Raw genomic sequence first — 14,908 nt, 5'->3', positions numbered from 1 at the left:
ATAAGATCAAAATACATATGACTTGCTATGCTACAGCAGAATAAAAATTAAAGGGTCACTAATAATAAGAGTGCTATGAACAGCATTTGTGAGGAAGACTCATGACACTCAGCCCATTTTTGTTAGCGATCTAAGTACAAGAGGCAGGAGAGCCTTGGGAATCTTTTTGCAAGTCTAGATGCCTGTGCAATGGTAGAACCATTTTCCAATAGCTCCACAACTCCCTCCAGAAAGAAAATTCCCCAAATGCGGCTTTTCAAGCACCCCAGGCACACCCTGAGCTTAGAACAGCAACTGTTTCATTTTAGGAATCCCACACTGCACGATAAAACGTAAAATGGCTTGTTACATCTCCCCACCAACACAGGTAAAAAGCTGTAGAAGGGCAAACAGCATCTTCCTCACTTGTCCAGCAGATGGCTCAAAGTTGCCACAGGGAAGAGAAAGCTCTGCACCCACATGTGCACAGCTGTTTACACTGGGATCAACACTGCTACTGACCCAGGACCACTGGAGCAGAGGCAGGAGCAGAGGCACCCCATTGCCCAGTACCCTAGAAAGCCTGGAGGTGCTAGTGGAAGGCTGGAGGAATGCACCTAATTCAGATATCCCCAATGCAGGTGCTGGGTTTCCAGCAAGTGTTAAGAGCCCAGAGGGCAGCAACGCCCCAAGACACAGGGACTGATTATGCTAGTCTCGCCAGAGCCCTCTTCTTCCACAGCAAGGCACACAGCTCGTTTAATTTTCCACAAAAAACATAAGGCCTCTTTTCTTTCTGGGCAAGCAACAAGAGAGGTCTTTTGGCAACTCTTAGCTCACAGACTCCATGCTTTCTCCACTGACCCAGCCTGAAGGGAGACAAGAAAATCAGTTCTGCAAGCCCCCTCCCCCTGGGATTTCTGCACTACAGGGATACCCACAGAACCCACAGAACACGAGCCTTCCCTGGTCCCCTGCACATGCCACTGAAGGTGATCCAGTGTGATCACACCCCTTCCAGACCACCTTTCCATTTCAGTGGAAAGGACAGTCCCAGAGGTCACCCTAGGGACACAAAGCACAGGTGAGGCACAGCTGAAGCACATAGGCTGCTTCCAGCTTGCTCTCCCCCACTCCTCACAGTACTGTCCCCTCACTCCCTACCTCTGAAATCCCACCTGCTGGTTGGCCCACGAAGTCCTGCCCTGCTCCCCTTACCGGTTGCAGCCCAACACGATGCTCCTGCCAGGGCTCTCCAGCACTTGCCTGTCTCTGTCTCCCCTTCTCAGAAAAGGCCAGCAGGGCAGGCAAGGCGCTCCCTGCCAGGGGCGGTTCTGCCGCTGCCGTCCGAGATCCTGCAGCTGAGCGAACTGCTCCCTCCGACCTCACAGGAAGGCGCAGCTCTCCCCCGCGCTGCCCGGCAGCAGCCCTGCCCCTGAGCCCAGCCTGCCCCTGAGCCCAGCCTGCCCCTGAGCCCAGCCTGCCCCTGAGCCCAGCCTGCCCCTGAGCCCAGCCTGCCCCTGAGCCCAGCCTGCCCCTGAGCCCAGCCTGCCCCTGAGCCCAGCCTGCCCCTGAGCCCAGCCTGCCCCTGAGCCCAGCCTGCCCCTGAGCCCAGCCTGCCCCTGAGCCCAGCCTGCCCCTGAGCCCAGCCTGCCCCTGAGCCCAGCCTGCCCCTGAGCCCAGCCTGCCCCTGACGGGTATGGAGGGAGCCAGCTGCCTGGCCATGCACGAAGCCTTACCTTCGTTGGCTCCTCGGCAACGGCCTCTTCCCAGCGAACTTATCGGGCTTCCAGCTGCACCTGGGGGATAGAAGAGGGGAAACTATGTTTTGCCATGTGGAGCACGCATTAACTATTCCCAGAGTTAACTGCATTTGACTTTCTCTTCTTTTGGACCAAACTCGCCGTCTCCCACTAGAGTTATTAATCTTTACATCCTCATTGCTTGTGCAGAAACAGGTCGGTTTGCTTCTCCCTTACCACCCCCGCGCCCCAACATGCACTTTCTAAAAACCTAACAATTAAACCCGTGGATTTTTTCCTTTAATTCCCCTACATTGTGTAATTATATTCACATTAGAAATCAATCAACTCTGGTCATTACCATTAAAGATATGCTCATAAACCAAACACTAGTCATGCTAACGAACTGAATAAAACATAATTTCTTATTGCGTAAACTGATACTCAACGCTCATCAGCAATAAATTCAATCAGACGTTACTTACATCAGCTGAAAAACACATTAAAGCCGGGTAAGTGCAGTAGCTGCTCCCGTCTGGCGGAAGCGGAGCCCCGTGCCTGGAGGCTGGCTCGGAGTATTACGGCCGCGGGCGGTGGATACGACGCCGCTGGAGCCCTGAGGTGTAGCGGCCTCCCGCCGAGGGACACCTCATCGGCAAGCAGCGTGAGGATCCGGGCGGCAGCCGGCGGGCCGGGGCCTGCGCTGCGGGCAGGCGAGGCCGCCAGGCCCCGGCGTCCCCGACCCGCCGCCCTAGGCGGCAGCCTCCCGATGGTCGCCTGTCCGTCGTCCGCCCCTGACTCCCCGCAGCCCGGCTGGCGGTGCCCGCAGGCCGCGGCCGGCTCCGACACCCAAAATGGCGACTGTGGCCTGGGGAGCGCGGGACAGTCTCTGCAGCCGGGCAGAGCCAGCCTCGGGGTACTGAGCCGCACCGCGCAGGCGGCTGCTTGTACCAGGTCCGGGTTCCTTCGGCTCGGTTGCCCCCTCGGAGCCCGTTCTCCTCCTGGAACACGCCCGGGGTACCGCGGGTCGCGCCGTCGGGAAGATGGCGTCGCCTGGCCGGCCCGTCCGCCCGCTCAGGTACGAGCCTTGGCGCCGGGGGTGGCAGCGGCTGCCCCGTCCCTCGACAGGGAAACGGGCTGTGGGGCGAGCTGCCAGCTCTGCCATGCACGGCGCCCGCTGAAACGAAACGCTCCTTTTACATTTCCCTGCCTTAAACACGGGGCCAAAGCACCCACTTCGCGTGGAGACGCCTGCAAGCATGGGCGCGATCGGCCGCCCTGGGGCTGCCCGGCCCGCCTCGTTGGGGCAGCGGGGCACGGCGCAGCCCAGCCCCGCTCCGCTTCCCCCGGACCGGGGGCAAGCTCGGCGCTGACGGCTCCCCACCGCGCCCGCCAGCCAGAACCGGGGGCTTCCTGGCGGCCTTTCCCTCCTGAGCCCGGCCCCCTCTCCTCTGACCGCGGCGGGTGACAGGCATGATGGAAGGGGATCTGTGGGGTTTTTTTATAAACACAGTCCGTCTGCTGAAGTAAATCACCCGGCGGCAACTCCCCGGCAGCTGCTCACACATACTCCCCTTCGCTTCCAGACGCCGCGGCCGGGGGAGCTCCCGGCGAAGATGGGGCGGGAGCGGGCTCCAGGACGGGCCGCCCCCCCGGGGCGCCAGCAAGAGCTCCCCGGCCCGGAGGGTGCGGCCGAGCGCCACGGAGGTTTCGGTGCGGTGGCTTTACCTCCAAAGCAGGGTGCTGTAATGCTCACCCCCCTCTGGGGCCTGCGGGCAGCCCCGCTCCGCGGTGCGCCCCGGGCAGCGCTGCCCGCACGGGGTTCCATCTGGGCTGGCGCACGCTACTGCAGCGTGCGGAACGGGCGAGACTTTCCAGGCAGCCACGGCGGCCTTTTGTAATAGCCGCAGAGCAGTGATCTGCTGCTATTGGGGGCAACATATTTCTAGCTGTACAATATTAAATGAGATTCTCGTAACCAGGGGAAAACTTTCAGCGGAAGGTGGTGGGTTTATTTGCTTGGTGTTCAGGGAGAGGAAGGGAAAAAAGCGAAAAGACGAGTATCAGCATCATCAGACCCCGCACCTGCGGTAGTTGTGGGGCAGCCCCGCGGCGGGCTTGGCCGGGACCCGCAGCCTGGGTCCCTGCGCCGGCCGGTCTTAAGGCGGCCCGTTCTCTCGCACAGCGGTGATTTCTGTTTCCCCTTTCTTTTCTTGCTCACTTTGCTCCTTCGCTACGGTCACAGGCCGCAGGAGCGGCTTCGCTAGCCCTCCCCGTACCTGTCGCCTCTGGGTGCGAACCCGGGGGCCGGGGCGCTGCCAGGCGGGCAGGGGGTGCCGGGCCGGGCGGCTGAAGGCTTCGGGGGAAAGTAATAAAGTGTCTCATATTGTGAGAGGAACGCGCAGCCCGGAGAATCCGATTTGTGGACTGCTTCGAGCAGGTTATCGCTCTGAGTGAACACAGCCCGGTCGCCTTCCCTGATTAACCCTTCTTCATCAATCTCGATCGTTTCCCCGTCCGGCTTCTGGCCAGCGGCTGCAGGTACCGAGGCTCCTCGTGAACTGCCGGCGGGGCGCGAATCGCGACATACGATAGTCGGCAACGGTGGGGGTGGGGGAAGGTGTTTTGGCCCCTGCACCCCCAGGTGGCAGAGGAGCGGCTGCTGATGCATTTCACTTGGAAACGAAGGGCCGCGGCCATTCCCGGCCGGCCGGAGACCGGGCCGGCCCCGCCACCGCCCCTCCGCGGAGCACGGCGCGGCCGCACAAAGACTATTTCCAGAGCAGAACCCTTGAACAGAGCGAGAAGCGTTGCTTATTATGCTCGTCTTAGTTCCCCCTCCATTGGAGGTAACGGAATTCCTTGCCGGGAGCCGGGGATTCGTGCGAGCCCGCCGTGCCACAGCCGGGGCACGCAGCAGCCCCGCGCCGGTCGCCGCCGCCCCACGCACGGAGCCCAGGGGTTCGCTTCACCGGTTTATTTCATGTTAAAGTTTAGATACAACGAAATCCTCGTACGCACCTTTTAATAAAAGTAGTCTCTTTGAGTACTGCAAAATTATAGCATTTACATCTTTAAAAGACTGTAAACAAAATAAGACTAGCAAATAAATAATACTAGCATCGAAGTATACATTGTCAGGTATTTTTAGACGGCCGTATAAAATGCGATCTGATTTATAGACTATAATACAGATAAACGCTATAAATAAGCAGGTGTCAGAGTCGGCGGGAAGCACCCAAGTGCCGGGTCCGCTGGGGCTACGGCACCACCAGCGCAGCTTGCACGGCCGCGCCGAGCTGAGCCGAGTACAGCACAGCTGCGGGGGCCCCTGCGGGGCTTGGGGTGGCTGCGCAGAGCCCTGCACCCGCGCGGTTCTCCTGCCCCGGCGCAGACTGCAGTCCTGGGACCATACTGAGCCTCTGCCCCACGCCTGCCTGCACTGAGAAACCTTATTTCTGGTTAAGAAAAATAAAAGTCCCATTTAAACTTTATTGATTTAAAGCAAAAATTAATTTTCAATATTCACACATATATTACAGAGTATTAGTAAAAGTTCAATATACTTCCTGGCATTTAGTTGGGCCACATTGTACAAGAGCAAAACAAGCATCAAAACATTTAGCAGCCTTAATTTCACAATCACTCAGAATTACATATAAATACTGAAATACTCTGATCAGCCTTGGCTCTGAATAGTTCTTCGTGTAGAAATTTTTCCTTTTGCCAGACAGTACACAGCAAGAATTGCATTCTCCCTTCCATCATGGCATCCATGTATTCAAAAATACTTTGCTTTTTTTTTTAAAAGTTAAACTCAGAGAAAGAGTCAAGATTAACATGTTTTAAAAACAAAACTACAAAATATGCTGTAAAGGACAATGAATATATCTAAAGTCTACTTGTGTGAGGCAGAAGCCATGGGGGAATGATGGCAGATTACACCAGTGACATAGAGATTGGAACTAATTTTGTGGGAGGAAAGAGAAGAATATAAATGGGGGATTGATCAGTTATAGTGTCTCCTGCGTGTTGGCTGCAACACAACAAAAATAAGTAGTAATTCTTCAAAGCGGATGTACACAAATCTAAGCAGGATTTAGCTTCTTTAATATCTGAATGTAAGAAGTCTGCTGTCCATGACTCTTTAAACCCCGCTACAACTTGGGAATTCATAAGATATTCTGACTCGCATCTCTCCCTTTTCTTGGATGAGAAGATTTAAAGCGGGAACACTAAAAATCCAGAGAATGTCGAATACTTCCAGCCTCCCATCAAGTTTCCTCTCTCCAGTTTTAGATAAGCTCTGTCTCCTTTCTCCATCTGTATCAGGACTCCATTGCTAGCTGCTTCTCGGGTCACATCTTGGTCCCCTGCAAAGGCAGAAATCACTGGCCACCCATTTAGCATCAAACTCACCTAAGAAGCAAGATAGAACAAAGCCCTCCATCAATTAAAGTCAGAAAACGACACTGCTGAGGCTTGCCTAGCAGGCAAAATGCTTAGCTAAGAAAGGGCCTCTTTTGACAGCTGAAACTCCAGTCCCATAAAAATGAAATATCAGTCTGAACCCAGCTAAGGTGCTCTAAAGGAAGAAGCCTTTCACTGCTGTTTTAGACCGACAACCACATCAAAACACCCAGTGTATATAAAACAGGACATTGATCCTATTTTGAAGAATTTCAATAGGATTCCTGTGGTTTCAGGCTATGAAAAGAGGTCTGCTCACACTTATTGAAAGATGGCTTTATGCGAAACCTCAGTCAGAGACAGTGAGGAGCAGAGCCACAGCTGCCGGAACGAGCATGTTTGAAGTGTATTCAGGAGGTAGTTTTCCTTTGTTAGGCGGCAAAGACAATATGCCACAACACAGTCAATAAGCTCGGCTCAGCTCGCATTAATAATCCTGGGACAGCATACCCCACGTTAATAATACACTACCTGCCCAATCTAGACGCACGAAGCCAATTACACCAGAACGGTGCTATATCGCTAACTGTACATTCACCTTTGCAGCATGCATTGCTACACAGAGAGATTTCCTGCCTAGGCCATGTTACCTAGCTTCAGGCCAGTAATTTATTATCCCTACCTTGAGATGCGTTTGCATCAAACCACATACAAAGGGCGTGCATAGAGTAACTGCACACACACGCACATACGGTGCTACATTCCTTATCATATCCATGCCATAGGCACCTCCCTGCAGCCCAAATTGCTGTGAAACCTTTTGCCATCCAAGAGCAGGTAAGGAGCCCACCGGTGCCCGCGCTTCCCACGGAGTCTATACGGACGCTCCCGCCGGCGCTCCGCGCCTTGGGACAGCCCGGGGGCCCGGCCGGACTGGGAGTGGGCGGCAGGCGGCCGTCGGGATATCCCCTCCCGTCCCGGGACGGCTCATGTGGGCGAGGGCCTGGAGGGGCTGTGCGCCCCTTCAGGCACCGTCCCCTCAGGCGGGAAAGCGCCGGGAGGTCTGTGCTCCCGGCGGCGGCTCAGGGCCGTGACCCCGCCCCGCCGCCCCCCCGGGGCATGCCCCTGCCCCACCGACCCCGCCGGGCCGCGGAGCCGTCCGCTCCCTCCCGCGCTGCCCGCGGAGCGAGGCGACGGCGCTGGGGGCTGACCTGGATGGTTTGCCTGTTATACACTTTCACCACGTGAAAATTAAAACTGTAAATCCCTTTCCTGGGCGAGATAAAAGTGCTCCGCTCCGAGTCGAAGTTGCTGCCGATATTCACTAGTACCTGGAAGGGAAGGGCACCGTCAAAACCTCCGCGGGGCCGCCGCCGCCCCCCGGCCCCGCTGCCCCGCGGCCGCCCCCGGCCCTCAGCGCCCCGCTTCCCGCGGGCAGGACCCCGCGGTCCCGGCCCTGCTCCGCCACCTGCCCCGGCAACTTCCCGCCTCCCGCAGCCCCGCCGCGCCCGCCCCACCTGGTCGAAGTAGATGATCATGGTGCGGTTGCTCATCTCGGAGGGCTCGTGGTTGGTGCTGCGGATGGCGGAGAAGGCGACCTTGGCGCTGCCGGAGCGCACGGAGATGCCGAGCGCCGTGCCGGTGGGGTCGGAGGTGGGATTGGAGTCGCATACCACGAGGCACTTGCCTTCCAGCACGATGGGCTCCGTCTCGTTCTGCCCACACGCCAGCCACGCCGCGCCCAGCAGTAGCAGCAGTCCCAGCCCCTGGCCCCGCATGGCGCCGCGTTCCCTTCGCTCCGCACCGCTGCCGGGCGCCACGTCCGGGCTCCTCCGCTCCGCTCGCTCCCTGACCCGCCGCGCTCTCAGAGCGGGGCCGGGAGCGCCCCGCCGGGTGGGACACGGCCGCGAGAAGGCAGGGGAGCGCCGGCACACATAGCGCGGGGCGGAGCGGAGCCGCCCGCCGCGCGGCGCGGGGCTGAAGGAGGCGGCGGGAAGCAGCCGCGCTGCCGGCGACCACAAAGACGGCGCGAGGCACAGCCCCGCCTCCCCGCCGGCCCCGCTCTGGCGTCAACGCTCCGCACCCGCCCCCCGCCGCGCCCGGCCCAACCGGCGTCCGCTGCGCGCCGCGGCCGCCAATGGCCGCGCAGTCCGCCTGCTGACACCTGACGCCGCCGCTTTTGTTAGGCGGCACGGGAGCAGGTGCCGAGCAGCCGCCCGCACCGCACCGCGCAGCACCGCACCGCGCAGGTAGGAGCGGCGGGGCGCGGGGCGGGAGACCCCCCGCCGAGCGGAGGGGAGCGGGGTGGCGGCGTCGGGCAAAGGCTAGCTGAGGGCCTCGGGGGGCGAAACGGGGCCGCGGGTCCCTCCCCGCTTTGCTCCTGGGCGAGGAAGGCTGGAAGGAAACGGGCTGCTGCGCGGCGGTGCGAAGGCTTGCTGCCGTCTCCGAGCACAGGGAGGAGCATCACCGGGTTGCTCCGAGCTACGGGCGAACCCGACCCCCCGGAGATCGCACCGAGGAGTGGGATGCAAAGGGTCCCGCTTCCCGATCTCCGCCATCTCCTTCATCGCCTCGTTCACGTCGCGGGGAGGAACAAAGGGCCGTGCCTCTGGCAAGGCTTCCCGAGCAAGAAACTTCAAAAGCAAATAGAGCAAATAGAACACCTGGCTGTTGGTGAAGGAGAGTTATGGCGCTGGTGCCTGCCCTGGCGGTGCTTCGTGCCCTGCCCCCGGACGGCTCCAGCCAGGAGCGCGTTTTCAGGGCCGTTGTTCTTTCCTAAAGTGCAAAGATTTCTTTGTCTTGGGGGACATCTGACCAGTGTTCATTCCGGATGTGCTGTCAGAAAGCCATAACCCGGGATTGCAAAAGAAAATATTTACTGAGGAACCATTAGAAACAAAACACTGCAACAAAATAATTTTCTAACTGGCAGATCTGTTTCCAAAACTAAGCTTACATTCAGAGATAAAAACTTATGTGGAGTTTGTAGCATCCTCTCTGGGAAACTGAGTATCATCCAAAACTGGGCTCCTGTGCAAATCATTGTGATTTTTGGTAAAGGCTTTAATTTATTTTACTGTGCGGTTCCAATTGTGCGATTCATAAGGTTTTACCTGGCAAATTGATCTCTTCCTGAAAACTGCTACAAACTGCTTTATTCACATTACTGCCCTGCTAAGTTAAAAGCGTGTCTGTAAAGTTGCTCAGACAGAAGTCTGCGAAGTATCAGCGTTTGCCCGTGGGTTGGTACTGGCTGGCTCGGAGGGGACGGGTTGTACTTATAGCCAATGGCATCATACCTCAGGGAGGATCAAAATACCCCGCACTTTATGTTAGACATTCAGCAGTAAAGCAGTCTGGAAACCAATGTAGTGGCAAAATGGTTATAGGGGAGGGAAAGTGGTCAGAAAGGAGTTGGAGAGATAATAAAATAGAAACAAAAACTCTTCTGAGAAGTAAGAAATGAGATAAAACTGAGTGGGTGGAGCCACAACCTGTTAGAAGATGTGTTGTTTTACTTTAAAACATAAACTTATTATTTATAATGTATTATTACTGCTGACCTTCTTAACTGAGTCCGAAGTAAGAAACTTTTTTAAAAATAAAATTAATATTTCTAAATATTTCTATTACATATGCTCTATAATACTTCTAACTAATAAGGCTAAAGCAATTAAAAATCAGCAAAAATTAGCATTTTGCATCCTTGTCAGTATTGGTGAAATGACAGGGGAAATGGAAACTGAAGGAGCACAACTCTGCTCTTTAAAATTTTTGAAGCACTTGACTGTGTGTCTTCCAACTTACATGGCTCTTTTTTATGTAAAAAACATTCATATATTTTTCTTTTAAGAAAATTCTTGTGCACAACAGAAGTAAATTCTCTTGTGCTATAGAGCTTTTTATTTGTAGCTTGCTGATTTGAATCCAGGAGGGGTTTCCCTCCTGAGCTGGAAGTTGCCCTTGATGTTTTGTGGTGACTCCCCTGGGAGGAGGCAGGGTGGGCCTTCCTCCCCCCCGCTGCCTTGACTGCTTGGCAGGGCTCTGACAGATGGAACAGAAAGAAAAAGAACAGCTGGGCCTGGAAAAATTAACAAATCTGTCACTTTTACCAGAAGCCCTATTCCTCACATAAGAGGTAGAGGCAGGCAGGCAAAGGAGGGATGCAGTTTCCTGTGCCAGACACCATCATTGTCACGTGTGTGCACATTTGACTATCACTGTAGCACCCAGCTTCTGCAGTTCTGGCTTTAATAAAGTAACACCAGCCATGCAAATTAGCCATTACTTCATTTTCATTAAATGTCACACGTGGTGCTAGGCAGTTATGTTGATTTTCTCTGTATTGACAACAGCCTCTGTTCTGGGAACAAAGCAGAGATACTCAGCAGGAGAATGTTGGTACTGATATATACAAACATGGCATAATTAGTGATGTGTGGCAGACAGCTCCCAAGATAGGAGTGCAGATTTGCAAATTACAATACTCCATCTAATTACAAACTGCCTTGTTAATCAATGTCATTGAGATACAATAGGGCAATTGTCATTCAGATACAACGGGAACAGTGTCGAGGTATTAACACACTGTAATAGATGTAGATACTAGGCTGAAACTAACCTATTGTCAAGCAGAGCTCTTTGTCTGCTTGATGTTTGCTTTTAAGAAATACTTTTGGGGATATGGAGGAAATGTGCGAACTGTCCATTGCACAGTAACTTGCCTTGACCTTGATGTTGACAGATTTGTAGAACTCCCCTAATGTTTCACACATGGTTAAAGAAAAAAAAAATCAAACAAACCACTTGAAAGTAATCTGGAGGGAAAAAATTTAGCAGAATGATCCTCTTAAGTCTGTGAAGAACAGCTTCAGGACTGGTTACTATCCTGCTCAGATCATGAGAGGGTTCCTTATTCCAGAAAAAAATGTGGAGAGACAAAAATAACCTGGTTTTTACCTCTTACAGAAGCAAGTTTAAAGCTCAGAAGTACTGAACCATTATCTATAGAAACAAAAATATACTTTGGCCACAAAGCAGTCTAAATCATGAGCAGCAGCCCTGCATGACACTGTCAGTGAGCCTTAATCCTGTTTTAGGAACATCATCCTTGGAAACTCAATCTCACTAGACATTTAACTTTAGCTTCACTTATGTGCCTCTAAGGGGGCAAGCACAAGCTTCTCTGAAAACAAGTACAAAGAAGTCTACTGGAAACCTTTACTTTTCCTTTGAGAGTATAATTTATCAAGAGTTTAGCTAGCTGGGTATTAAACCACCTTTTCACAGACTACTTGCCTTTTGATTTAATCCTTCTTGAGTAAGAAATGCAAGGTCTGGCCCATAACTGGATAACTTATATGAAATGCAGTTTGTTCGCAGTTCTGAAAATGCAGTTTGTTCACTGCTATATTAGTTTATGAAGTGTAAACAGCAAAAAGCAATTCAGGGATTTATATATGCCCATATAAACTTAAGATACTTATCTTCCCAAGCATCCACTGGGATTCTGTACCAAGTCTGAAAATGTGTGAAAATGAGATTTAGAGCAAAACAGCTCTTGCTGATCCATACTGTGCACTAGCTACAACCATCTGATTTGCTGTTTTAAGAGAGGTTTGCATGTATGTATGGTGATTTGCTTATGGTGTCACCTTCAGCTTCCACAGCAAGCAATTAAGGTATCTCAAAGAGCAGACTGAGTTCAGCGAGAGAACGCACAGCAGGAGCAGATGAACTGTTAAGGTGCCATCCAGCAGAAATTATCTATAATGTTCCACACCCTGTAGAATAAAGAAGGCCACAGAGACTTGTGGTGCCCGATGCCTGCCAGCACAGGCCATACACAGCAGAGAAAGGACAGAAAATGGCACAGACAGGCTGGTTCAGGTGCCAGGGGAGAACACCACCAGGCCAAGGGAATTCTCTCCTGATCACTTGTGGCTGCAGGAGAAAGATGGCATCACTGAAGGTAAAACCCATCAGTAGCACAGACACCTAAAGAGTGTATGTGCTTTCCAAGGTGTGTACATGAGAATAACTGCCAGGTGATCATTTGTGTATGTTTATATCCAAAAGTTCTGTAATTTTATTTGATCAAATGAAACTAGAAAAATAGTTCTGATTTTTATTTTCAGATCTCAATTCTGGCCAGAGAATATCAAACAAAATAAGCTTAGTATTTTCCCTGTACCTTCACGTGTTTTGAAATGGTAAAAAGATTGTGATAAAATGTTCAAAAAAATTGCAGTTCGCAATCGTGGCAAACCTCAGTCTCAGAAGTGTGAATTTCTGGTGGACATGGGTAGTTGCAAAGAGAAGGGGAAACTGTTACACAATCCTAACCAAAGTGGGAATTGCAGCAGTAAATGAATATAAGGTTGTCAACCTTGAAGTACTGTTGGGTTACACAGCTATTGGGTTTTGTATATTTTGAAGAACAACACAGTTTATTAAGATAATGTGGATAAAGTAATCTGCTGCTTTTTATTGACTGCCTGCAACACAGTATTTGACTTCTAATCTCCCATTTATGTATTACATAGGACAACTTTAAAACTGAGAAAGTATATTAGCTCACAGCTAAATGTTTGAAACACCATCCTTGAGACAACTATTAAATGTTTGAGTTTATACAACCATAATTGTCCATATTTAGTATACAGCTGTCAAGCTTTTCTTTTTCCTTTTTTTAACAAGTAGCATTGGATTTCAGTCTTACCTTAATGTTATCGAAATCAGGAATAAATCTGGTAACATCAATGTAGTGTTAAAAGGCAGGCATTCTTTATTCACGGTGCCGGATGCACGGGGGATCGCTCCTCCTAACGTGCATACCTTACACACCCTTTCCCACGTGATTTATATGGACCAAAACTATACATATTTATTTTATCCATACATATTCAATATTATTCTCTTTGGTGATTGGTACAAACTTGCTCGCTTCACATGTAAATTATTGCGCAGACTCAGTTGTCCTTTCCCATCGTTCTCTTTTGAGTAGATGATGTTACTTGGGTAGCTGGTCCATGAGTCGGTAGTCATGATCTACCCCTGACGGAATTACCTTTTACCTACTTGGTTCTTAATCTTGGCTGTCCTGGCCAGTTTTCTCAGTCCACTACACAAAACGACATTTTGTCATTCTCTTCTGACAGAAACACATTGTCTATTGTTTCATTCACATTAATGGTTACCTAGGGACTAAAATACAGATCAAAGAATACACTGATTGGTATACTCCATGTCCCCAGACTTAATGTCCAGTTGGATAGGGCTGTACAAGGAGTATAGCAACATCCATGGCTAGTTAATTCCATCACCCTGGTTACATTAAGAAGTGTCTGCTTTACAGGTAGATCTCCGTTGTTGTATTTATTGATAACATGCAATTTAATTCATTACTTGGATGGGATATTAGCAGGGTTTTTTTCAGGTACAAAAAATACCTAAGTGAGCAATGATGCCAAGGTCAGGAGCCTGATTTGTTTTTCTTGTCATAGACTTCTGTCAAAACAAGTGCATTGTTACAAATAAATAACTCAAACTGGAAATTAGTCCGCATTCAGATAGGTAATTGTATTTTAGCAGGGCAAAATCCCAACCCAAGCTGCCAGAGAACTAAAGCCAGCATGGGTTGGGACAGCGTGTGTGCTTGCTGTAATTGTAAACGTGGCCACCTCATTCATGCTGCCTCTTCAGACTTAAAAGAATTACGACAAAAGCTGTCCAAATGTTAACTGAAACTCCTAATAATTAGGGGTTATTAGGGCTGTTGGCTGGCTTTATTTTCTACTGCAGTAGTCTTGTATTTGTGGATTCTATTTATACACAGAATTAAGAGCTCTGTTTGAACAGGTAATCCAATCTCTTCTGTGTAATTTAGCCAATGATTTTTTTTTCAGGCCCTTAATTTTGGCTGTGTTTCAGGATGTAAGGTGAAACTGCAATACTAAAAATAATCTCATTCAATATATTTTATCTGAAAGGATAAACCAGACCACCTTACAATTACGAATTTTTTTTTACTTACAGAGGAAGCACCAGAGGTGCTATGGGGTATTTCTCCATGTGCATCCTTCCCTCTAGTGGCTGCTCTGCTCAAAGAAAAGTAGCAACACTTCAGCACTATTGTATCAGGTACAAAGTGATGGTTATAGGACGGAGGGAAGCTAGCCAGGAAAGGCACAAGTAGAAACAAACTTTTAGGTACCAGAACACTCAAATCTCATGATAAACCATATCAAGACAGAGATACAAGAGCCATGGATTTGACAATGTTTTTGTGAAAAAGGCAATGTGTTCTTGAAAGATGATAGTAATTGTGATCACTTGCATGCAAGACCAGTGCTCCAGCCAGTTTGCAGTCTCTCACACTGATCCTTTTTGTTGGTCTGTCCTGTTTTCCCATATTCTCAGTGCTTGCAGGACTCACAGTGTTAGAAAATACATTAGTAACAGCCCATAAAACAGCTGTCCCTCTTATATCCCTTCCATACATTTTTCTCCTATCGACCACATACTTCCTCCTTTTTGTCCTTTTGTTTTCAGCAGTGGTAAACCCACATCAAAGTCTCTACATTCATTGCTTCCTGTTCTGCTATTCCTGGTCTGGGATTAGTGCCTATCATACAACCCAGCACCCCTTCCCAAATTGCTATCGAAGTGGTGAGTTAAAACCATGACTGTTAGGAGGATGAGGTGGCTGAGACAGCACTACAGAAACACAGCTATGCCTAGGTAGAAAACAAGGCTGCAAGGGTACAACCAGCACA

The 14,908-nt window shown here is 51.0% G+C and overlaps 2 protein-coding genes across 2 annotated transcripts; one reads left to right on the top strand and one right to left on the bottom strand.

The window, feature by feature from the left end:
- The first annotated feature begins 337 nt into the window (after window positions 1-337).
- Window positions 338-4,694, top strand: LOC135314615 (collagen alpha-1(I) chain-like). The gene is made up of 3 exons (XM_064458178.1): window positions 338-367; window positions 2,212-2,799; window positions 3,967-4,694. Exons 1-3 carry the CDS (start codon window positions 338-340, stop codon window positions 4,072-4,074), a joined length of 726 nt encoding a protein of 241 aa, XP_064314248.1. The 3' UTR covers window positions 4,075-4,694.
- Window positions 4,695-5,193: 499 nt separating this feature from the next.
- CBLN1 (cerebellin 1 precursor) lies at window positions 5,194-8,184 on the bottom strand. The gene is made up of 3 exons (XM_064459430.1): window positions 7,649-8,184; window positions 7,343-7,462; window positions 5,194-6,140 (listed from the first exon to the last, which is right to left on the bottom strand). The coding sequence occupies exons 1-3, from the start codon at window positions 7,907-7,909 to the stop codon at window positions 5,943-5,945; spliced, it is 579 nt and encodes a 192-aa protein (XP_064315500.1). The 5' UTR covers window positions 7,910-8,184; the 3' UTR covers window positions 5,194-5,942.
- Window positions 8,185-14,908: the final 6,724 nt, after the last annotated feature.

Source organism: Phalacrocorax carbo, chromosome 8, assembly GCF_963921805.1.
Source record: "Phalacrocorax carbo chromosome 8, bPhaCar2.1, whole genome shotgun sequence".
NCBI lineage: Eukaryota > Metazoa > Chordata > Aves > Suliformes > Phalacrocoracidae > Phalacrocorax > Phalacrocorax carbo.
The sequence above is the reverse complement of the archived record's forward strand: the minus strand, read 5'-3'. Positions and strand labels throughout refer to the sequence as shown.